General features: G+C 40.2%; 1 protein-coding gene across 2 annotated transcripts in view; it reads left to right on the top strand.

Annotated features, from left to right (window-relative positions):
* LOC106577131 (putative E3 ubiquitin-protein ligase HECTD2) overlaps nucleotides 1-21,468 on the top strand; it is a 45,161-nt gene extending 23,693 nt beyond the window's left edge. Inside the window, exons 17-22 of one of the 2 annotated variants that reach the window (XM_014154887.3) lie at nucleotides 6,894-6,981; nucleotides 9,496-9,602; nucleotides 18,240-18,355; nucleotides 18,721-18,864; nucleotides 19,142-19,299; nucleotides 21,142-21,468. In XM_014154887.3, coding sequence (XP_014010362.3) covers nucleotides 6,894-6,981; nucleotides 9,496-9,602; nucleotides 18,240-18,355; nucleotides 18,721-18,864; nucleotides 19,142-19,262 — 576 coding nt within the window. In that variant the 3' untranslated portion in view covers nucleotides 19,263-19,299; nucleotides 21,142-21,468. Of the gene's footprint in view, nucleotides 1-6,893; nucleotides 6,982-9,495; nucleotides 9,603-18,239; nucleotides 18,356-18,720; nucleotides 18,865-19,141 lie in introns of both variants that reach the window. The other variant, XM_045700955.2, reaches the window with a different exon arrangement.
* Nucleotides 21,469-24,083: the final 2,615 nt, after the last annotated feature.

Below are 24,083 nucleotides of genomic sequence, written 5' to 3'. Positions count from 1 at the left end.
AGTGAGAAATATGTAATTAAAAAAGTTCAAATGTACATAGATCAAAAAAATAAAAGGATCTTGGGCCAATTAGTTTGGCTAAAGTGTTCCCCAAACCTTCAGAAGGTTTTGGCCTCACAAGGTTTTAATTACATACTCCATCAAGATGACCGGGTGCTGTTTAATGATTTAAAGAGTGACTCAGTTACATGACTTCATCAATTCAGTATTACAGTATGGTTGTTAATAGGTGGTGTGTCACAGGTAATAGGGCTAGGTGTCATAGTGTGTGGGTATGGAGGGTCTGAAGGCTGTGGAAATGCATTCTCTCATGCCCTCCTCAAGACTAACACTCCAGTGTGAAAAGCAGTGACTATCACTGTGTCCGAATTGCCATTGGAAGCAGTGGGATCTGGGTAAGGCTTTGATTTTCATCATTAGTGATCATGAAACTTAAAGACTGAATCTGCGGTAGAGGTAGAAGAACGTCAGAGGTCAAAATCAATCCATCACCACTAATCATGTTAGGTGGTCACACCTCTGAACTATTATAAAATTGTGAGATAATGATTTTGGAAATGTGCATTTTGGCCTCTGAGTCGAGGACCAAGGTTTCAGGGTCTTTCACCCTTTTACTGAAGCAGAGATATAATCACTGACCTGTATTCAGTTCCCAACCACCACCATCCATTACCCCTCTATGCTATATCTATAGACATACACTCATTGGCCAGTTTATTAGGTACACCCCTTTCAATAAAATGGTTCGCTCCTACAAACAGTGGCCGTGGCTTGCTATATAAAGCAGGCATCGAGGCATTCAGTTACTATTCGTTTAAATGTTAAAATGGGCAAAACGAGTGACCTAAGTCTCTGAGCGTGGGACGATCGTTGATGACAATGTTCCAGTATCTCAGAAACGGCCGGCCTCATGGGCTTTTCACGCACGACAGTGTCTAGGACCCTCAAACTCAACTCTTCACCTCGAAGCCAGTTCCACTGCGCTTTTTCATTGTTACCTTCTAATCAGGGACAGATTTTAGACCTGGGAAACCAGGTGGGTGCAAATAATTGTCAGGTAGAACAGAAAAACAGCAGGCTCCGGACCTCGTAGGGTAAGAGTTGAATACCCCTGGTCTAGGGTTTACCGAAAATGGTGCGACAAACACATCCAGTCAGCGGCAGTACTGTGGGCGAAAAAAGCTGGTTGATGAGAGGTCGAGGGACAATGGAAAAAATCGTGCAAGCTAACAGGCAGGCCACAAACAGGCAAACAACGGTGCAGGTACGACAGTGGTGTGCAGAACGGCATCTTGGAATGCACAACTCATCGGTCCTTGTCATGGATGGGCTATTGCAGCAGCCGACCACACCAGTTTACACTCCTATCAGCTAAAAACAAGAAGAAGCGTCTCCAGTGGGCACTTGATAACTAACACTGAACAATATAGGAGTGGAAAAACATTGCCAGGTCCGACAAATCCCCATTTCTGTTGCGTCATAGTGATGGCAGAGTCAGGAGTTGTTTGTAAGCAGCATGAGTCCATGGTTCTATCCTGCCTGGTGTCAATGGTACAGGCTGGTATCGGTGGTGGAATGGTGTGGGGAAGGTTTTCCTGGAACACGGTAGGTTCCTTGATACAAATGAAACAACGATTCCATGCCCCGAAGAATTCAGGCTATTCTGGAGGCAAAGTGGGGTCCGACCCTAGATGGGTGTACCTAATAAACTGGCCACTGAGTGTATATCATATACATATCATATAGACATACAGTGCGTTCGAAAATTATTCATACCCCTTGACTTTCCACATTTTGTTATGTTAGACTTATTCTAAAATGGATTAAGTACATGTTTTTCCTCATCAATGTACACACAATACCCCATAATGACAAAGCGAAAACAGGTTTTTCAAAATTGTTGCACATTTATTAACCCTTTCACACGTACAATCACACGGGGTGTGATCGTTCTACAGTGGTCCCTGAAGCGTACGATCACACCCCGTGTGATTAGAACACTCATTTAGAACACTCATTTAGAACGGCCCGTTTCGAATGACGCAACAATCAACATTTGAGCTGGCCACACTTTTTTCAGAAACTATTTACACAAACACAGTCCTTACAAAGTTATGTCCAGGATGTGAGCAGTTTATTTTTGGATGCAATGTTCAGATATTCACAGAAGTATCTATAGCATAACACAATCATCCTAACCGGAAAAATGTAGGCTACATTTGTCCTAGCGCTGAGGAAAGATTGACGCAACACAAGCGGTCATATTTTCTAACTATCGGCTGACATAAACTACACTATGAATTAGCTAATAGCAATTACTATGTATAATTAATCACATCACGGGTGAGCTCACCGTTGATCAAAATAATTGAGTAAAACACTTTCTAGAAATCGAAAGTAATCCGACGATTAGTTTCAGCGCGCAGCCATGCTTTTTTACCTCACAGAAACCGAAGATAATAAGAGAAGACAAGATGAGTTGTTGAAGGGGTGTGGTCTACCATCATTCACATCCCACATTCACTTCCTGAAGTTCTCAAAAAATGAGTGAACCCTTACTCACCTCATTTTGTTATAGCATCTTTGGTCCGACAGACGATCAAGTGAAACCCAGAATGCATTGTATGTCAACAAACATGGCTCCATACACAAAGCTGGAATTAGCTTAGCTCATCATAATCAGTACAACCTTCAAAACATTATTTTACACACATACTATGCGCCCTTTACAATTTATGCAAAAATCGGAACGCATGATTTATCACGGGTAATTGAAAAACGTAAATAAAATAGTAAATATATCAATAATACCACACAAAACATTTTCTGATAGTGATTTATTGATACAAATTGCGCGTTTAGGCAGTCAATCACGGTAACCTCTCACTCCCACTCTGAGCCATTCAGTGTTGTTGTTTATGTAACAATCACATTCTGGAATGGAGAGAACGTTCGAACATCACGTGCATAAAAAAACTCACGCTGGGGCGACCGTTAGAGATATTTGGAACTCACGCGTGAAAGGGTTAAAAAACAGAAATACCTTATTTACATACAGTACCAGTCAAGTTTGGAAACACCTACTCATTCAAGGGTTATTTATTTGTACTATTTTCTACATTGTAGAACAATAGTGAAGACATCAAAACTATGACTTTCTCTCAAACAGCTTCACCTGGAAGGTTTTTCCAACAGTCTTGAAGAAGTTTCCACATATGCTGAGCACTTGTTGGTTGCTTTTCCTTCACTCTGCGGTCCAACTCATCCCAAACCATCTCAATTGGGTTGAGGTCAGGTGATTGTAGAGGACAGGTCTGATGCAGCACTCCATCACTCTCCTTGGTCAAATAGCCCTCACACAGCCTGGAGGTGTGTTGGGTCATTGTCCTGTTGAAAAACAAATGATTGTCCCACTAAGCGCAAACTAGATGAAATGGTGTATCGCTGCAGAATGCTGTGGTAGCCATGCTGGTTAAGTGTGCCTTGATTTCTAAATAAATCACAGACAGTGTCACCAGCAAAGCACCATCACACCACCTTCTCCATGCTTCACGATGGGAACCACACATGCGGAGATCATCTGTTCACCTACTCTGCGTCTCACAAAGACATGGCGGTTGGAACCGAAAATCTAAAATTTCGACTCATCAGTCCAAAGGACAGATTTCCACCGGTCTAATGTCCATTGCTTTTGTTTCTTGGCCCAAGCAAGTCTCTTATTATTATTGGTGTCCTTTAGTAGTGGTTTCTTTACAGCAATTCAACCATGAAAGCCTGATTCACGCAGTCTCCTCCTGAACAGTTGGTGTTGAGATGTGTCTGTTACTTGAACTCTGTGAAGCATTTATTTGGGCTGCAATTTCTGAGGCTGGTAACTCTAATGAACTTATCCTCTGCAGCATAATTAACTCTGGGTCTTCCTTTCCTGTGGCAGTCCTCATGGGAGCCAGTTTCATCATAGCGCTTGATGGTTTTTGCGACTGCACTTGAAGAAACCTTTCAAAGTTCTTGACATTTTTTGCATTGACTGACCTTCATGTCTTAAAGTAGGACTGTCATTTCTCTTTGCTTATTTAAGCTGTTCTTGCAGTAATATGGACTTGGTCTTTTACCACATAGGGCTAGCTTCTGTATACCACCCCTAACGTGTCACAACTGATTGGCTCAAATGCATTAAGAAGGAAAGATATTCTACAAATTAACTTTTAACAAGGCACACCTTATAATTGAAATGCATTCCAGGTGACTACCTCATGAAGCTAGTTGAGAGAATGCCAAGAGTGTGCAAAGCTGTCATCAATGCAAAGGGTGGCTACTTTGAAGAAAAAGATGGCTACTTTGAAGAATCTCAAATATTTATTTAACACTTTTTTGGTTACTACATGATTCCATACAGTGAGGGAAAAAAGTATTTGATCCCCTGCTGATTTTGTAAGTTTGCCCACTGACAAAGAAATGATCAGTCTATAATTTTAATGGTAGGTTTATTTGAACAGTAAGAGACAGAATAACAATAAAAAAGACAGAAAAAACGCATGTCAAAAATGTTATAAATTGATTTGCATTTTAATGAGGGAAATAAGTATTTGACCCCTTCTCAATCAGAAAGATTTCTGGCTTCAGGTGTCTTTTATACAGGTAACGAGCTGAGATTAGGAGCACACTCTTAAAGGGAGTGCTCCTAATCTCAGCTTGTTACCTGTTTAAAAGACACCTGTCCACAGAAGCAATCAATCAATCAGATTCCAAACTCTCCACCATGGCCAAGATCAAAGAGCTCTCCAAGGATGTCAGGGACAAGGTTGTAGACCTACACAAGGCTGGAATGGGCTACGAGACCATCGCCAAGCAGCTTGGTGAGAAGGTGACAACAGTTGGTGCGATTATTCACAAATGGAAGAAACACAAAATAACTGTCAATGTCCCTCGGCCTGGGGCTCCATGCAAGATCTCACCTCGTGGAGTTGCAATGATCATGAGAACTGTGAGGAATCAGCCCAGAACTACACATGAGGATCTTGTCAATGATCTCAAGGCAGCTGGGACCATAGTCACCAAGAAAACAATTGGTAACACACTATGCCGTGAAGGACTGAAATCCTGCAGCGCCTGCAATGTCCCCCTGCTCAAGAAAGCACATATACATGCCCGTCTGAAGTTTACCAATGAACATCTGAATGATTCAGAGGACAACTGGGTGAAAGTGTTGTGGTCAGATGAGACCAAAATGGAGCTCTTTGGCATCAACTCAACTTGCCGTGTTTGGAGGAGGAATGCTGCCTATGACCCCAAGAACACCATCTCCACCGTCAAACATGGAGGTGGAAACATTATGCTTTGGGGGTGTTTTTCTGCTAAGGGGACAGGACAACTTCACCGCATCAAAGGGACGATGGACGGGGCCATGTACCGTCAAATCTTGGGTGAGAACCTCCTTCCCTCAGCCAGGGCATTGAAAATGGGTCGTGGATGGGTATTTCAGCATGACATTGACCCAACACACGGCCAAGGCAACAAACGAGTGGCTCAAGAAGAAGCACATTAAGGTCCTGGAGAGGCCTAGCCAGTCTCCAGACCTTAATCCCATAGAAAATCTGTGGATGGAGCTGAAGGTTCGAGTTGCCAAACATCAGCCTCGAAACCTTAATGACTTGGAGAAGATCTGCAAAGAGGAGTGGGACAAAATCCCTCCTGAGTACGAGAGAAAAAATTAAAAAAATAATGAAATGTATGCATTCACTACTGTAAGTTGCTCTGGATAAGAGCGTCTGCTAAATGACTAAAATGTAAAATGTGAAATGTAAATGTAAAATGAGATGTGTGCAAACCTGGTGGCCAACTACAAGAAACGTCTGACCTCTGTGATTGCCAACAAGGGTTTTTCCACCAAGTACTAAGTCATGTTTTGCAGAGGGGTCATATACCTAATTCCCTCATTAAAATGCTAATAATTTTATAACATTTTTGACAATGCGGTTTTTTTCTGGATTCTTTTGTTATTCTGTCTCTCACTGTTCAAATAAACCTACCATTAAAATTATAGACTGATCATTTCTTTGTCAGTGGGCAAACGTACAAAATCAGCAGGGGATCAAATACTTTTTTCCCTCAGGGTATGTGTTATTTCATAGTTTTGATGTCTTCACTATTATTCTACAATCTAGAAAATAGTAAAAATAAAGAAAAACCCTTGAATGAGTAGGTGTGTCCACACTTTTGACTGGTACTGTATGCCTTAGAATTGTTATATCTCAGACAGTTCCTTGGACTTCATGGTATAGTTTTATGCTCTGACATGCACTGTCTGTTGTGGGATCTTATATAGACCGGTGTTTCTTTCTAAGTCATGTCTAAACAATTGAATTGGCCACAGGTGGACTCCAATCAAGTTGTAGTGACGTCTCAAGGATGATCAAAGGAAATTGGATACGCCTACGCTAAATTTGGAGTGTCGTAGCAAAGAGCTGTGAATACTTAAAGTATATGAATGAGATTTCTGTATTTAATTTTCAATATATTTGCAAAAATTGCAAAAAAATGTTTCACCTTGTCATTATGGGGTATTTTGTATAGGTGGGTGAGGGACAAAAATCGATATAATCCATTTTGAATTCAGGCTTTAACACAACAAAGTGTGGAATAAGTCAAGGGGTATGAATGCTTTCTGAAGACACTGTATCATATGTTCTATATTCTTTATTCACCAGCTGAGTTCAACACCAGAGCAAATACATGATCTATACATTATCTATCTGCTTTCTGATTACAGTAGGCTATTTTTAAGCCCACATGTTTACCGTAAGTGAATGTTGACCATAAACTAATAAGCTTTGGCCTTTCCCAGGAAATCCACTCTCATCATTTTAAGATAATGACTGTATCATTGTATCTAGGTTTTCCAAGAGGAGCTCGGGGTGGTCAGGTCCTATAACCTGAAACCTGGAGGTGACAAGATTCCAGTCAACAAACAGAACAGAAAGGGTGAGTAGGCCAATACTGTAGATTAATATATGAAGGGTACAGGATGTGCACAGGATGTGCTTTGTTTTGTTCCATCCCATCTCTAACGCAGCTGATTCAACTAGTCCTGTTCGTCAATTTAGACCACACCACAATAAAATCACACGTCGGGCCTCCGGGACCACATTTCTGTTAGAAAATCGGAGATGTGCCGTTCACTTTAAGCTAATTCCCCTTTCTGTGTATTTGTCTGTTCCCCATGTTATGTCACAATTCTCCTCTACCTGATGTCTAGTCAACTTACCCTTATACATACAGTGCATTCGGAAAGTATTCAGACCCCTTGGTGTTTCCACTTTTTGTTACATTACAGCCTTATTCTAAAATGTATAAAATATTTTTTAAATGTTTTGAATACTTAAGTGTGATATTAAAAAATATATATATTATAAATTAGCTTTTTTTGTTGCTTTGTCATCATGGGATATTGTGTGTTGATTGATGTGGGGGAAAAAACTAGTTAATCAGTTTTAGAATGATGCTGTAACGTAACAAAATGTGGAATAAGTCAAGGGTTTTGAATACTTTCCGAATGCACTATATCGACCTCTATCACTCTAGTATCCCTGCACATTGTTAATAAGGTATTGGAACTGACCCTGTATATACAGTTGAAGTCGGAAGTTTACATACACTTAGGTTGGAGTCATTAAAATACATTTTTCAACCACTCCACAAATTTCTTGTTAACAAACTATAATTTTGGCAAGTCGGTTAGGACATCTACTTTGTGCATGACACAAGTAATTTTTCCAACAATTGTTTACAGACGTATTATTTCACTTATAATTCACAGTATCACAATTCCAGTGGGTCAGAAGTTCACATACACTAAGTTGACTGTGCCTTTAAACAGCTTGGAAAATTCCAGAAAATGATGTCATGGCTTTAGAAGCTTCTTATAGGCTAACTGACATAATTTGAGTCAATTGGAGGTGTACCTGTGGATGTATTTCAAGGCCTACCTTCAAACTCAGTGCCACTTTGCTTGACATCATGGGAAAATCAAAAGAAATCAGCCAATACATCAGAAAAAAAGTCTGGTTCATCTTTGGAAGCAATTTCCAAATGCCTGAAGGTACCACATTCATCTGTACAAACAATAGTATGCAAGTGTAAACACCATGGGACCACGCAGCCGTCATACCGCTCAGGAAGGAGACGCATTCTGTCTCCTAGAGATGAACGTACTTTGGTGCGAAAAGTGCAAATCAATCCCAGAACAACAGCAAAGGACCTTGTGAAGATGGTGGAGGAAACAGGTACAAAAGTATCTATATCCACAGTAAAACGAGTCCTATATCGACATAACCTGAAAGGCCATTCAGCAAGGAAGAAGCCACGGCTCCAAAACTGCCATAAAAAAAGCCAGACTACGGTTTGCAACTGCACATGGGGACAAAGATTGTACTTTTTGGAGAAATGTCCTCTGGTCTGATGAAACAACAATAGAACTGTTTGGCCATAAGGACCATCGTTATGTTTGGAGGAAAAAGGGTGCAAGCCGAAGAACACCATCCCAACCGTGAAGCACGGGGGTGGCAGCATCATGTTGTGGGGGTGCTTTGCTGCAGGAGGGACTGGTGCACTTCTCAAAATAGATGGCATCATGAGGAAGGAACATTATGTGGATATATTGAAGCAACATCTCAAGACATTAGTCAGGAAGTTAAAGCTTGGTTGCAAATGCATACAAATGCAAATGCATGCAAATGCATACCAAGCATACTTCCAAAGTTCTTGCAAAATGGCTAAAGGACAACAAAGTCAAGGTGTTGGAGTGGCCATCACAAAGCCCTGACCTCAATCCCATAGAAAATGTGTGGGCAGAACTGAAAAAGCATGTGCGAGCAAGGAGGCCTACAAACCTGACTCAGTTACACCAGCTCTGTCAGGAGGAATGGGCCAAAATTCACCCGACTTATTGTGGGAAGCTTGTGGAAGGCTACCTGAAATGTTTGACCCAAGTTAAACAATTTAAAGGCAATACTACTAAATACTAATTGAGTGTATGTATACTTCTGATCCACTGGGAATGTGATGGAAGAAATAAAACCTGAAAAAAATCACTATACTATTATTCTGACATTTCACATTCTTAAAATTAAGTGGTGATCTTAACTGACCTAAGACCGGGAATTTTTACTAGGATTAAATGTCAGGAATTGTGCAAAACTGAGTTTAAATGTATTTGGCTAAGGTGTATGTAAACTTCTGACTTCAACTGTAGCTTCTTACTTTCTCATATTCTTATTTCTTATTTTATTTCTCGTGTGTTTTAGTTCTACCTTATGTTTAGTGCTACGTTGATATCGATTACTGCATTGTTGGTTTTGGAGCTTGTAAGAAAGGCATCACACTGTACTTGTGCACGTGACATTGAAACTTAAGACTTGAAAACTGAAACTTGTTTGAGTATGTGTCTCAATTTGTGGGTGCTTGAGTGATTCATGAAATTATTTTCTTCCTCTGCAGAGTATGTTCAGCTGTACGCTGGTTTCCTGCTTAATAAGTCAATTTACAAGCAGTTTGCAGCCTTCTATCGTGGCTTCCACAGTGTGTGTGCGTCAGACGCTCTGATGGTGAGTCAGGACTTCTCTGGGCTTTCTGTGGGGTTAAGGTTGGCTTGGCTCCCAGGTTCTTGGAGGGTTACAATAAGTTATTACAATAAGTTATTCACATCACTGTGGTCAGAACCTCCAAATGAAAGTTCTAATACAGGTTTTATAGTAAGGAGGAGATAAGCTAATATTAATATGTGTGCCTCACTGGAGGCTGGTGAGGGGAGAAGGGCTCATAATAATGGCTGGAATTTATTCCATTCCAGCCATTACTATGAGCCTGTCCTCCTCAATTAACGTGCCACTAGCCACCTGTGGTGTGCATGCATGCGTCTCACAGATACACAATTGTATGAAGAAGTCTCTCTTGACTGTCAATGTAAATATACACAACTTCTACCCACCTGTCCCCTCCTGTTCCCCATGACCCCCTCTCCTGGGGTATATTTTGCACTGACTGACATTGCTCAGATACTGTATCCCCCCTATATTGTGAAACAGGACCGTATAAGTGGGTCAAGAATAGAGGTGATGAGGTGATTAGTTATTTAGACAGCCTATAGGGATTAGGGCCTCCCGGGAAGAATGTTTTTACTTATCTCGTTACTGCAGCACAAATCTAACACAGCTGACTACCATTGAATACCGATCAGCCAGAGACACAGAACAGCGTATGTTCTCCCTGGCCCAGACTTGGCCAGCAGGGTAGCCTCATATTTATTTATTTATTTATTAACCTTTATTTTAACAGGGGAAACAAGCTGAGACCAAGTCTCTTTTACAGTTGTGCCCTGTGATACAACAATAAAAACAACAATTAATAAGAATTTTAAACCAAACAAAATTAAAACATAAAAAGTACAAGATGGAGATGAAAAACATTAAAATAAATTAACATCTATAAGAAATACACACATTACAAAAACCAATCACAGTTTAGATTAAAAAGTTCCTGTAATGTGCATTTAAACTGTCTTACAGGCACCAAAACATCTAACTGGAGTTCTCTCTGAAATTCATCCCATGAGTGTGAAGCATGATATTCAAATGCCGTTTTGTCTAACTTAGTGAATCCGGGGTATCTCTAACACTAGCATGTCCTGTGACCGAGTCTGATAAATACTGTTTGACCACTGGATTTTTTAAATTAAGATAATTAGGAAGTTTCTGTAAGACCGCTTTATAGACAAGTATCAACTAGTGTCTGGCCCTTCTAAAAGTCAGGGAGTCCCAGCCAACCGAAGTGTACAAAGACAATGATGTGTGCAAAAGTTTTCATTAGTAACAAAGCGCAATGCTGCATGATACACTGCATCCAATTTCTTCAGTACTGATGCTGATCCATGCATATATAAAACATCACCATAATCAAGCACTGACATAAGTGACCTATACAATTTCCTTTCTGTGCTGTGATGACAGACAAGATTTATTTCTACAAAAAAATCTAATTCTCAATTTCAGCTTCTTTACCAGCTCAGTTATACGAGTTTTAAAAGAGAGATTATCATCTAACCAAATTCCAAGGTATTTATAGGTGGGAGCATGTTCCAAAAGAGAGCCATCATGGTTAGCATTGTTCAGATTTTTGAATTGTATACTTTTGGATCGTGAAAATACCATATACTTAGTTTTACTTGAATTATGCACCAGCCTAAGATCTACAAGTGCATCTTGAAGCAATTGAAAGTCAAATGCTTGAGTGAGTTATGGGGCTGTGGCATATAGTGCTGTGTCATCAGCATAGAAATTAAAGCAGCATTGTTTTCACTGAGATACAGATATCATTTATGTATATAGTGAATAATAAAGGACCTAAAATCCAACCTTGTGGGACTCCTTTGTGAACAGTGACAAAATCTGATTTTACCCCATCTGCAATAATAGCCTGAGATCTATCACTGAGATAATTCTGAAACCATAAACATGTATCTGAGGCCGACCCCAATGAGGTCAGCCTCTTCAGCAGAAGAGAATGATCAACTGTATCAAAAGCCTTCGACAGGTCAACAAACAAAGCAACACAGTTCAACTTCTTATCCAAAGCTCTTACAATATCATTTATAACCAGTGTGGTGGCTGTGATGGTACTGTGCCCCGGTCTAAAACCGGACTGAAATTTGTTCAGTATGCAGTTGTCAGACAAGAAAGAGCACAGCTGTACATTTACCAATGACTATCATTTTTGCAAGACAAGACCGCATAGAGATTGGTCGATCATTATCAAGGTCACCAGTATCCCCACCTTTGTGCAGAGGCAGCACATAGGCAGTTTTCCAAATCTTAGGTATGACCCCAGAGGTCAACGTGAGCTTAAAAATATGAGTAAGAGCACCAGAGATAAGTGGTGCAGCTCTAGCCAGCAACCCTGGGTCAAGTTTGTCAGCCCCTATCGCTTTCTTAGTGTCTATGGCTAGCAAGGCATCAATAACTTTCTCCTCTGTGAAGAGGCTTCATGAGAAACCCTGACCATCAGCGTCCGCATACTCATGCATAATGCCTTCATATGTATCTTTTCTTCCTTCATTTGTGGTTGGCATTTTCTCAACAAGATTGCCTGCTGCAATGAAGTGATTGTTGAAGGCATTAGCAATGGTGTTCTTATCAGTAATGAGTCCAGTATCCAACCCTATCGCATTTGGGAGTGTAGAGTGCATATTGTTCTTTTTAACTACTTTCCAGAATTTGGCTGGATTCCCATAAGTCATTTTAAACTAGTCACATAGTAATCCGATTTTGTTCTTCTGACAAGTCTGATGCACAGGTTTCTCAGCTGCCTAAAAGTCAGCCAGTCAGAGCTAGAATACGTTTATCCAGCCTGAGCCCTTGCTACATCTCATTTACAAATAGCATCAGAAATGTCAGAATTAAACCATGGGTTTGATCTATTCTTTACTCTAACCTTAGTGTATGGAGCGTGTTTATCGGCAATGGAAATAAAAACACTAGTACATTTTTCGAACGCCAACTCGGCTCCATGTATATTACAAATAGTAATAATGAATCTATGGGAAAGATCCTGTAAGAAAGCTTGTTCACTAAAGTTTCTGTCATTTCTTTTCGTGATAATACAAGTTTTGGCCCTATGAATTCTGACATCTCTAACACACGCAATGGGGCAGTGATCACTGACACCTAGTGGAAATACTCCCCTAGCTCTATATTTCTCAGGTGCATTTGTTAGTATATAATCAAGCAATGAGGACATTGTAGGCACCTTAAGATTTGGCCTTGTTGGCTCAGTGATTAATTGTGTGACATTTACCTCAGTACAAAAGTCTTTACAACTGTCTGAGTCCTGTGTTTTACAATCAAAGTTAAAATGACCTCAGTTGATATAAAAATGGCTAATAATTCTGTTAAATGGCTAAGTATATTCTTACTAGCAGAAGGTTGGCGATATACTCCAACAATTGTAACTTTACAGTTGTTACCTAATGTAAGACTTAGAGCTAACACTTCAAATTGATTTGGAATGGAGACAGATTTAATTGGTGCAATGGAGAGGTAATTTTTTGCATAGATAGCCACTCGTCCCCCTCTACTCATCCTGTCAGCTCTAAAAACATTGTACCCGTCCAGTGCAATATCTGCATCATTAGAATTCCTTGATAACCAAGTTTCAGATAAAACAAAGAAATCAGGACTAGCCTGAGAAACTAAAATCTTATTAAAATCAAAATTTGACAATATACTACATATATTCAAATGTAAAAACCCAAGTCCCTTACAGTTTTTAAAAACATGTGGATTGTTGATATCGACCGGGGTACTTGATGTGTCTAGACAAGTATAATCGCCAATGTGAACCAAGTGAATGGGGACAAGATTACTAAGTACATTACCTCTACATTTATGACGGAGCCGTGAGGGGAACGGCACCTCCGTACCTTCAGGCTCTGATCAGTCCCTACACCCAAACGAGGGCACTGCGCTCATCCACCTCTGGCCTGCTGGCCCCCCTACCTCTGAGGAAGCACAGTTCCCGCTCAGCCCAGTCAAAACTGTTCGCTGCTCTGGCACCCCTATGGTGGAACATGCTCCCTCACGACGCCAGGACAGCGGAGTCAATCACCACCTTCCGGAGACACCTGAAACCCCACCTCTTTAAGGAATACCTAGGATAGGATAAAGTAATCCTTCTAACCCCCCCCCCCTAAAAGATTTAGATGCACTATTGTAAAGTGGTTGTTCCACTGGATATCATAAGGTGAATGCACCAATTTGTAAGTCGCTCTGGATAAGAGCGTCTGCTAAATGACTTAAATGTAAATGTAAATGTAAATGGTAGTCTGATACAATACTTGCAATACTGGGACTAGCCCTATATCATTTTGATTGTTTAAGTACCTTTTTGATGTTGGATGATAGCAGGCAGACGCCATTTTCACCCAGATGAAATCCATCATTGACGAAGTACCTCTGTTTTTGGAAAAAACTATCAAAATTGTCAACAAATGACGTGCCCATGTCTTTAGAAAGGCACATTAGCCATAGATGAAAAGACCACATACGACTAAAACTCTCAGTCCCACAACGGCGAGGAGATGGGATTGGTCATGAGATAACGATTCTGTTTCCAAGAGCAACAAGAAGTTGTTTGAGTCTCTCAAACTTCACTCCCATAATGTCATTTGAACCAACGTGCAACACAACTGTTGTCAGGTCAGGAATCTGCTTCTTGACTACTGGTAAAATTCCAATTAAGTCAGTGACTTTAGCACCTGGAAAACTAAGTGTGCATGTATCTTGGATTGACACTTGCTTTGGCTTTTGGAATCTATGGGGGACACTTATGTCTCTCATGGGCTGTTGCCCTTTGACAGTGGCCATAGATGTATATCATTAGGGGTGAAAGTAAGCCGGAACGGTCCAGTACGGAGTACCGGCAAAATAAATAGTGGGGAAAGCAGTACCGGTAAAACATGAGCCTATCACAATAATTCAAACATAGTATCATTACCACATGTCAGTCACATGAAAAATGTACGAATAGACTCCAAAATGCAGTGTGGCTCGAAGGTAACAGAGACATTTTGCCAAGGCAGAGATGAGTGGCCAATACCAAGACACCCGCGTACAGCAGTGTACCATTCAATTCAGGTTACAAGACTTGTGTAGGCCGAGTCATGACAATCACCGAATGTCATTCAGAACACTTTTTGGTGTTTTGTAAGTGATGCCTCTTTGCATTCATGAAATGGCACTGTATGAATGCTGGAATTATTTTAGAGTGGAGTAGCCTATTATTTGGAATAGTAACTGAACTATGGACACTGAATGTAGGCCTCACATATAGCCTATTCTAATATTAACTCCTGAAGAATTAAGTGTTCCTCGCAGTAAAATTATAGACCAAATGTGAATTGTCTCTCGGGAACAGAAGCGGAGAAATATATATATTTGTTGTTTCAGCATCTTGAGAGAATGCTAATGAGAGTTTAGGGACCTGTTGTGGAGACTACAGTGCCATTTCTTTCAGGGACATTAAAAGCTGACAGTATTTTATTTTCAACCACATAATATATGCATCAAGACTAACTGAAATACTATCCAAAACATGTTGGATCTTTTTCACAGCTTTTAATTTCCTTCCTTAAATGTCATTTGGAAATATCCCTGGTCCCTAAACGTCCTCGCTCCGTGAGAGAAGCAAAAATGAGAGAACTTTACCAATGTCAACTAGATTGTTAATGATGCATTGGATTTATGACATCATTCTGGCGAGCAAGGCTTTATTTAATATTCTAGACGAGCATCAAGTAATGACCGAAGAGAAGCTGCATCAAGTAATGACAGGAGAGAAGCTGCATCAAGTAATGACCGGAGAGAAGCTGCATCAAGTAATGACAGGAGAGAAGCTGCATCAAGTAATGACAGGAGAGAAGCTGCATCAAGTAATGACAGGAGAGAAGCGGCATCAAGTAATGACCGGAGAGAAGCTGCATCAAGTAATGACAGGAGAGAAGCTGCATCAAGTAATGACAGGAGAGAAGCTGCATCAAGTAATGACCGGAGAGAAGCGGCATCAAGTAATGACAGGAGAGAAGCGGCATCAAGTAATGACAGGAGAGAAGCGGCATCAAGTAATGACCGAAGAGAAGCTGCATCAAGTAATGACCGGAGAGAAGCTGCATCAAGTAATGACCGGAGAGAAGCTGCATGTACATAATTATATACAAGTTGACTAACAAAAATCTTACCAAATGTTGGAAATTAGAAGCAGAAAAATATCTAAATGAGGCTTAAAAGCAATTTTTTCCTGCACTGACTGTCTTTCCGCCGTCCCGGAGTAACATGCCCAGGTAGCCTACATGAGCCTTTCTAAATAATGTTTAACAATCAGATGAAAACATCAAAACTGGTTGTGTTTATGCCACATTAGAAGGTGGGTTAATACGTTTTAAAAGTTAAATGACAAATCTTTACTATTAAGCCCATGGAGATCTTATTAAATTAATAGGGATTCTATATGTATTTCTATGATTAGGCCCATAAAATCCTATTCAATTAATAGGGATTCTATATGTATTTCTATGATTAGGCCCATAGAATCCCTATTAATTAAATAGGATCTCTATATGTATTTATATGATTAGGACCATAGAGATCCTATTCAATTAATAGGGATTCTATATGTATTTCTATGATTAGGGCCATAAACATTTTAAAAAAAGTTTGTGCACACATAGGATGAAATTAAATCTACTTTCACCTAGTGGATCATGATCATGAGCCTTGGTACAACTCTGTGTCTTCGGGCTATAGATGTCTGGACACAGCAGGGTGAGGATGATTGACAGGCACTGTGGAGCGTGGGCCAATAGTCTTGTCTACTTCTGCTCAGCTCACTGTGTGAAGCTGGATACAGTCCACACTGAAACATACTAGAACAGAAACATATTAGATCTAAATCAAGTGTCGACTTCCTCTATCCAGGATGTGTTGCTGTGCAAATCAAACACTTCTGAAAGCGCTATCTGGAGAGCACAGGCGACTGGTGGCATCTTAATTGGGGAGGACGTGCTAATAGTAATGGCTGGAACGGAATTAATGGCATGGTATCAAACACATGGTTTGCATGTGTTAGATTGCATTCCAGCCATTTTTATGAGCCGTTCTCCCCTCACCAGCCTCCTGTGCCCAGAGAGCCACATTCTGCAATAGATGGAATTCCATCCGAAATTACTGTAATTCTACAACAGTACCAGTCAAAAGTTGACACACTTACTCATTCCAGGGTTTTTCTTTATTTTTACTATTTTCTACATTGTAGAATTCCATATGTGTTATTTCATAGTTGTGATGTCTTCACTATCGTTCTACAATGTAGAAAATAGTAAAAATAAAGAAAACCCTTGGAATGAGTAGGTGTGTCTAAACTTTCGACTGATACTGTGTATGCTTACTCATACTGTACATTCCTGAAATACTTTAGCTAAAATACAATGGAATCAATTATATGTTCAGATTGTGAACTCTCAATAGATTTGTCAATTTATTTCCTCCTGACAGAGAGGTAATTTAGTGTATGTTACCTGCCTTGTAATTAAACAAACAAAATACTAATGTTGGTGGTACATATCTGTTTGTCAGAGACACTAAAGCGTCCTAGAATAGGCATTCAGTATTGGTTGAAAACCTGCTGACATTGAAGAAGTTGATGACCTACAGAATAGTTTGGATTTACAGATGTAGGATCTTTAATTTGAGCCAGTTTGCTACAGCAGGAAAATAATGCTCAGCAAGAGGAAATGTGAATAATTATGTGGATTGTCATTCATATTTGTAGGGGTTCACACATGTTTCGTAAGGGAAATTACAAACTTCAGAAGCTTTTTTTAAACCTCAAATACAGTACAAGTTTTATATTTCAAATTAAAGTAAGATCCTTCATCTGTATTGTAACACACTGAGTTAATAAGTAAGATTATTGTTAATATTGGTGCAACTCCAGGATCTGTGGCTGGTTGACTATGTTCAATGTTGGTCTGTCCACAAGTGTACACACACACACACAGACACTGTGGGTATGGTCTACACCCTGCCAAGTTACTGTATGTCTGAGCCAATCCTAAACTAGTTAAGATCAAATATTTGTGTTTAGGCTCTTGCCAAACTTTACATTACCACCAAGATGTATGGTCATGTAGAATATATGGTAATCACTGTGAAGCAATGTATGTGCATGGACTCAAACACAATATTGATAGACAAGATAAAGCACTGGACTTAAAAAGATCTCATCGTATGTATTGTTGGCATTGTCAGCAAATCCCTCATGTCAGGGACCTAGTCAGAGCTCTGTGCTCAGCTGTGTGATATAAATCCCTCATCTAAAGCTATGTCTCAAACTAAGCCCTGGATGCATAGTCCAATATGTGATGTTACTGAATTACAGTAGGCATAATATGAGACTGTGTTATGTCTAGATCACAGGAGGTTGGTGGCACCTAAATTAGGGAGGACGGGCTCGTGGTAATGGCTGGAGCAGAATTAGTGGAATGGTATCAAATACATCAAACATATGGTTTCCATTTGTTTGATTCCATTCCATTCACTCCATTGTAGACATTATTATGAGTTGTCCTCCCCTCACCAGCCTCCTGTGGTTTATACTATAGGACACTCCTTAGTGATGATGTTTTGGTTGTGCAGCTGCTGAGGCCAGAGGAGGTGGAGATGCTGGTGTGTGGGAGTCCAGAGCTGGACATGAGCGCCCTACAGAGAGCAGCTCAGTACGAGGGCTACACCAAAGCTGACCTCACAGTACGGTAAGGGTCATGCACACAAACACCCAGTGCACCCAATCTATTCAACTATGCATACCTTTTTCATCTTTCACCTCGCCAGCAACCCCTGATCCTACTGTGGAGTACAAATATCCAATATCACAAAGCCTACAGCAACAAGCCATTATGACACACCCATGCAGTACTATAGGGCCTTTCACTCTGTTGGAGGAACCTAGAGCTGAACTCTTCATACCTCCTCCACTCTCTGGATACTTGCAGCCAGCCAGTACCCCCTTAAGTTGCTCCGCTCCCTTCCAGGCCTGTTTACTCCAGCTGCACACCCCACCCCCCTTTCCTTACAGAAAAGTCACGTTGGCTATGTTTTTTCTTGTGTGTGTGTTTAGCTGTTTTTGGGACGTGGTGCTGGCTTTCCCCTTGGAGTTGCAGAAGAAGCTGCTCCACTTCGCCACAGGAAGTGACCGTGTCCCCGTGGGAGGGTTGGCTAACCTCAACTTCAAGATCGCCAAGATCGACGTGTCCACTGACTGGTACTGTACAGTCATCTCATCACTCATTGCCTCTTACTCTCACATATATCCAACCATATAGAACAATATCTAAATAGACCAGCTATTATATGTTGACTTAATTAACTGGTTGACTGCAAATGCTATATGTTGAGCATCATATTGTATTGTAGAGTATAAGTAGAGAGATATTTAGTGGTGTCATTGTAATCTGTTATAATGCAGCCAGGTTTAGTGCAATGGCAACAGAAGGGCCCTTACAGTAATTGTTTAGACAGGTTATCCTTGTCTGTTTCAGGTTACCCATATCTCACACCTGCTTCAACCAGATCTGCCTCCCACCTTATAAAAGCAGGAAGGAACTGAAGCAGAAGTTAACCATCGCCATCTCAAACGCAGAGGGCTTTGGCTTAGAGTGACTCAGTCTGCAGCTATGAGATTCACAGTAAGACGAGAGTAGGTGATTCCTTTCCAAATGTACTTTAGAATTACATTCCTTCAAAAATAGAATTTGATATAGACTACATGACCAAAAGTATGTGGACTCCTGCTCATTGAACATCTCATTCCAAAATCATGGGCATTAATATGGAGTTGGTCCTGCCTTTGCTGCTATAACAGCCTCCACTCCTCTGGGAAGGATTTCCACTAGATGTTGGAACATTGCTGTGGGGACTTGCTTCCATTCAGCCACAAGAGCATTAGTGAGGTCAGGCACTGATGTTGGACGATTAGGCCTGTAGTCGGCGTTCCAATTCATCCCAAAGGTGTTTGATGGGGTTGAGGTCAGAGCTCTGTGCAGGCCATTTAAGTTCTTCCACACCGATCTCGACAAATCATTTCTGTATGGACCTTGCTTTGTGCACTGGGGCATTGTCATGCTGGAACAGGAAAGGGCCTTCCCCAAACTGTTGCCACAAAGTTGGAAGCACAGAATCGTATTGAATGTCATTGTATGCTGTAGCGTTAAGATTTCCCTTCACTCAAACTAATTATTATTTATCCTCCAACAAACTTTATAGTTGCCGCTATGCATTCGAGCAGGTAGTGTTCTCCTGGCATCAGCCAAACCCAGATTTGTCTGTCGGACTGCCAGATGGTGAAACGTGATTCATCACCCCAGTGTGCTTCAGAGTCCAATGGCAGCGAGCTTTACACCACTCCAGCTGACGCTTGGCATTGCGGATTGTGATCATAGGCTTGTTTTCGGCTTCTCGGCCATGGCAACCCATTTCATGAAACTCCCGACAAACAGTTCTTGTGCTGACGTTGCTTCCAAAGGCAGTTTGGACCTCGGTAGTGAGTGTTGCAACTGAGGAGAGACACACTTCAGCACTCGGCGGTCCCGTTCTGTGAGCTTGTGTGGCGATTCATTTGAAGGGGTGTCCACATACTTTTGTGTATATATAGTGTATTTTTGTGAGGTCAAAATGTGTATTTTCTTAGCTTGATTTGTATTACACTGTTATAAATATTCAAAACTAAGGCTTTGCTGGTTAAAGAATGTTACTTGTGTCATGAGATATAGATTGTCTTGTGAGGTCCAGGATGTGTATTTGCTGCCTGTTGATGGGCACAGCAGAATCTTTCACTTGTTTGGTAGTAATAAGAAATGCGAGCTCCTGTTTCTATGGTAGCAGTGGAACCATGACTGTGTCTGGTTGTGTGTTTGTTTATCTCTCTAACTATTACGGTAAGTAGCTTTTTGGCATTATTTCTGCCTGCCTGGTAGACTGCCAATGTAAAGAGAATCCTTTGGTCAGAAACGTTGTGCAGGATCTTCGGTTAAACAAAGCATTATCAACATAAATCTGAAATGGAAAAGGCACATTCATTAGCGTTATCATTTAAGCAAACAGAGCATTACATTTAAGTCAAACCCAGATTGGTTGGGAAATTCAGTATCTTCACACCATCATGCCTTCAACAACTTTCAGGAAGCTAATAATAGATGTTTGATACATTTATCATAGAAGTAGCCTGTGACTGTTAAAGCCTCCCTTTCTAAGACTGATATACTTGTATCAGAACTAATCAACCCGTTGGCTCAAAATGATCACATCTGCTCATTAGACTGAAAACTTACCAACATATTTCTTCTGTTTATGTTTTACTACACTAATCTGCCTATAGAATTGAATCTATCACTTTCTTGTCTTACAAAGTAACTAATCATAAGTCAATGTCATAGTCTGTCACATTAATTCATAATAATGCATGTCCTCTGACTATTCTGACTGTAGAGCTACACGGAATGTACAAAACATTAAGAACACCTGCTCTTTCTATCACCCAAAGGACATCTAGCCAACTTGGCACAACTCTAGGAAGCATTGGAGTCAACATGGGCCAGCATCCCTGTGGAGCGCGTTCGACACCTTGTAGAGTCCATGCCCCGACGAATTGAGGCTGTTCTGAGGGCAAATGGGGTGCGACTCAATATTAGGAAGGTGTTCTTAATGTTTTGTACACTCAGTTTATAATGTATATCTTTAGAGCAAGTCTATGATGTGTAATGTAACTAACTGTTGATGATGTTATGTTGTGTTTCTATTTATTTGTGAAAATTACTGTCTAGCCCCAAGTAATAAACTTATCTTTGAGGTTTTTACGCTCAGAAATGAAGTTGTCTGATGGTAAATCTTTTATGTTGTGAATATGAACGATCTGACAATGTGTACAGGGCCAGGTTAAATGTCCAAGGTTGATTCCATTTGGCACAATCTCTGAGCTGTTATCAGGTGTTGTTTTGCAAAACAGATATTGTAATTGGTTTGATGTGGCAAATGTGGCTCCATCCAACTTAATACCCCATATCTATATTTCAGCCTCACACAACCATAAGCCGTAATGTAACAGGTCAAAATGGCCTGCCTGAAGATGTAGTAGCACAGAGGACTTGACACCCTAAGAGAGGGGTAGAGGAACATGCTGTAATTTTCAGAAATGTCTACTAAGTCAGGTCCCGCATTCTGACAGTTGACTGATACACAGCCAGGGTCATAGGCCACCAAAACATCATTAATGGCCCAGTGCAGTCAAATTTGATTTTCCTGTGTTTTATATATATTTCAATAGGATGACGTTGGAATAATACTGCAAAATTGTGAAAATGAGGCCCTTTTAGTGTAAGGGCGGTTTCAAAAGACTATCTTAAATGTCAGACTGTTTTGGTGGGATGGAGTTTTGACATGGCCAGGCAGTAAATTAGTACATAGAACAATAAGAAAGAGTTCCAAACCTCTCACTCAGACCACTCACAGACCGTCCTAGCAAAATTCTTGCTTGAGAAATTGCTCTTGGCTAAGAAGCTATTGTTGTTTCTTTTCTACCATTTTAATTGAAAACAATCACAGTAAGGTACATAATTGTTACCCAGAAATGATTTGATATTCAGATAAAAATGGCTGCATTGGACCTTTAAAGCATGTTGACGAGTGGCTTGTAAACCAGTGTCATATATAGAAAGAGAGAGTGATAGAAAGGGAGAGAGTGATGAGAAGGAGTAGCATTGTCAACACAAAGTTCATGATCCGCTGCAAAACACTTTGTCCCTGCAGCTTAAATCAAGTGTACCAGAATAAGAACCATCTGTGCTTACAGGGTGACCTAGGGAAATGAGCCAGACAGAGGTGGGATGAATCATTTACACGTTAGGGAGCATTGTTTAAACAACATTTAGTACAACTTTTGAAATAGCCACATACTATGCACAATAATCATAGAACAACAAATAAAAAAATACTTATTAACATGACTTCATTATATCCAACTTCAGTTGTGACTGCTCTGGGTTGTTCTCACATGATGCAGTCTAACCACAAGTTGTTGTGATAAAGCATAGACATAAGTCCCAGGAATATGATTTCCTCCGTGCCATGGCCATGTTTTAGAACACCTTGGTGGTGATTGTAGTATCTGACATCAAATCAGTACCCACAATTTGGTTTGCAAAGGGAGGGTATATTACTGGAAACTTTCTAAGTTTACCAGTAAACTACCAGAATTTTGGTATCTTTCAAGAATTGCATGTAATCTATCACAAAACCCTTTTGGGTACTTCAGATTATCACAGGTGTCTGTAATTATCTCCGGCCCTCTGTGTGGACTTGCCACGTAAAAATAATGAAATCAATAAAATGATTTTAAAACAAAAAATAGAATGACAAAGCTGTGAAACATTATCCTAAATATAAACCATGAACTAAGTGAATACCATTGGTGTTTAATATGATGGTTTCAGCATGAAATATCCTTTATAATTTTTAAACACTTATTTGACTATGTCAGTATGTATTTGTTGTCAATGTTTTTGTGTCAAACTGTTGGCAGTTGTGGAAAAAGTCAACAGTTGAAAGAGTTGCGGAGTTCATTGAAAATAATGCCATTGTTGATTTAGATGCTTTTTTCATTGATTAGGCTATTTCCTCTTGAACCATATAGTTTATCTACTAGAAACCCACGGACAAGATGGACACAGATATGAAAAATGAATACGATATGTATATTATTGAAATAGAAATTACCAAAATTACAATAAATCGCATAGATTATCTGAATTACCGAAATGACTGAAGATTCCAGTAAATGACCAATAGCTTTGCAACTACCCACAATCCATGTTTGTAGAGCAATATGTTTGCTATAGCATAACACTGTTCAGCATAATTCCTGTCCCCACTCACCACTTTCTACCTCAGGAATATGAAGTTGACTTTGTTTTTACGAAATAAAATTTGGGAGTACATGGGTGGTGAAAAACTGACAGGCAGGGAGAACTCCTATACAAGGAGCATTTAACATGCTCCACCATTGCTGAGAGTTTTACATGGATGAGGAAGTAAATAGTGCCTACAAGATGCATTATCAGGTTCCACTTGAGTTTTGCAGTGTGCAGAGGCATAAAAAAACGAATGAATCACTTTGACCTTTAAAAGGTTCATTGTCATTTAATCAATCTCCTGATTACTCAATTTGATTAGGTATAATACAGACTATGGTATGATTCAGATTATACCAAATCCCCTTCTGAAGCAAAGGTATGTGTCTATAAAAACAAGACAGGATTGATGACTAGTAAAAGAAGGGAACATCCCCAAAGCTGTGCTCACTGCTGTTCATTGCCCGAGAATAGCCAACTGACCCTTGTTCGGGTTCACGAGGACATCACAACATTACAAACAAACACGCAACCCGTTTGGTTATGTCATCTCCTGCCAGCCAGAGCTCACAGATATGCT

Source organism: Salmo salar, chromosome 18 (assembly GCF_965601325.2).
Source record: "Salmo salar chromosome 18, fSalSal1, whole genome shotgun sequence".
NCBI lineage: Eukaryota > Metazoa > Chordata > Actinopteri > Salmoniformes > Salmonidae > Salmo > Salmo salar.
This window is presented reverse-complemented; position numbering and strand designations above follow the sequence as displayed.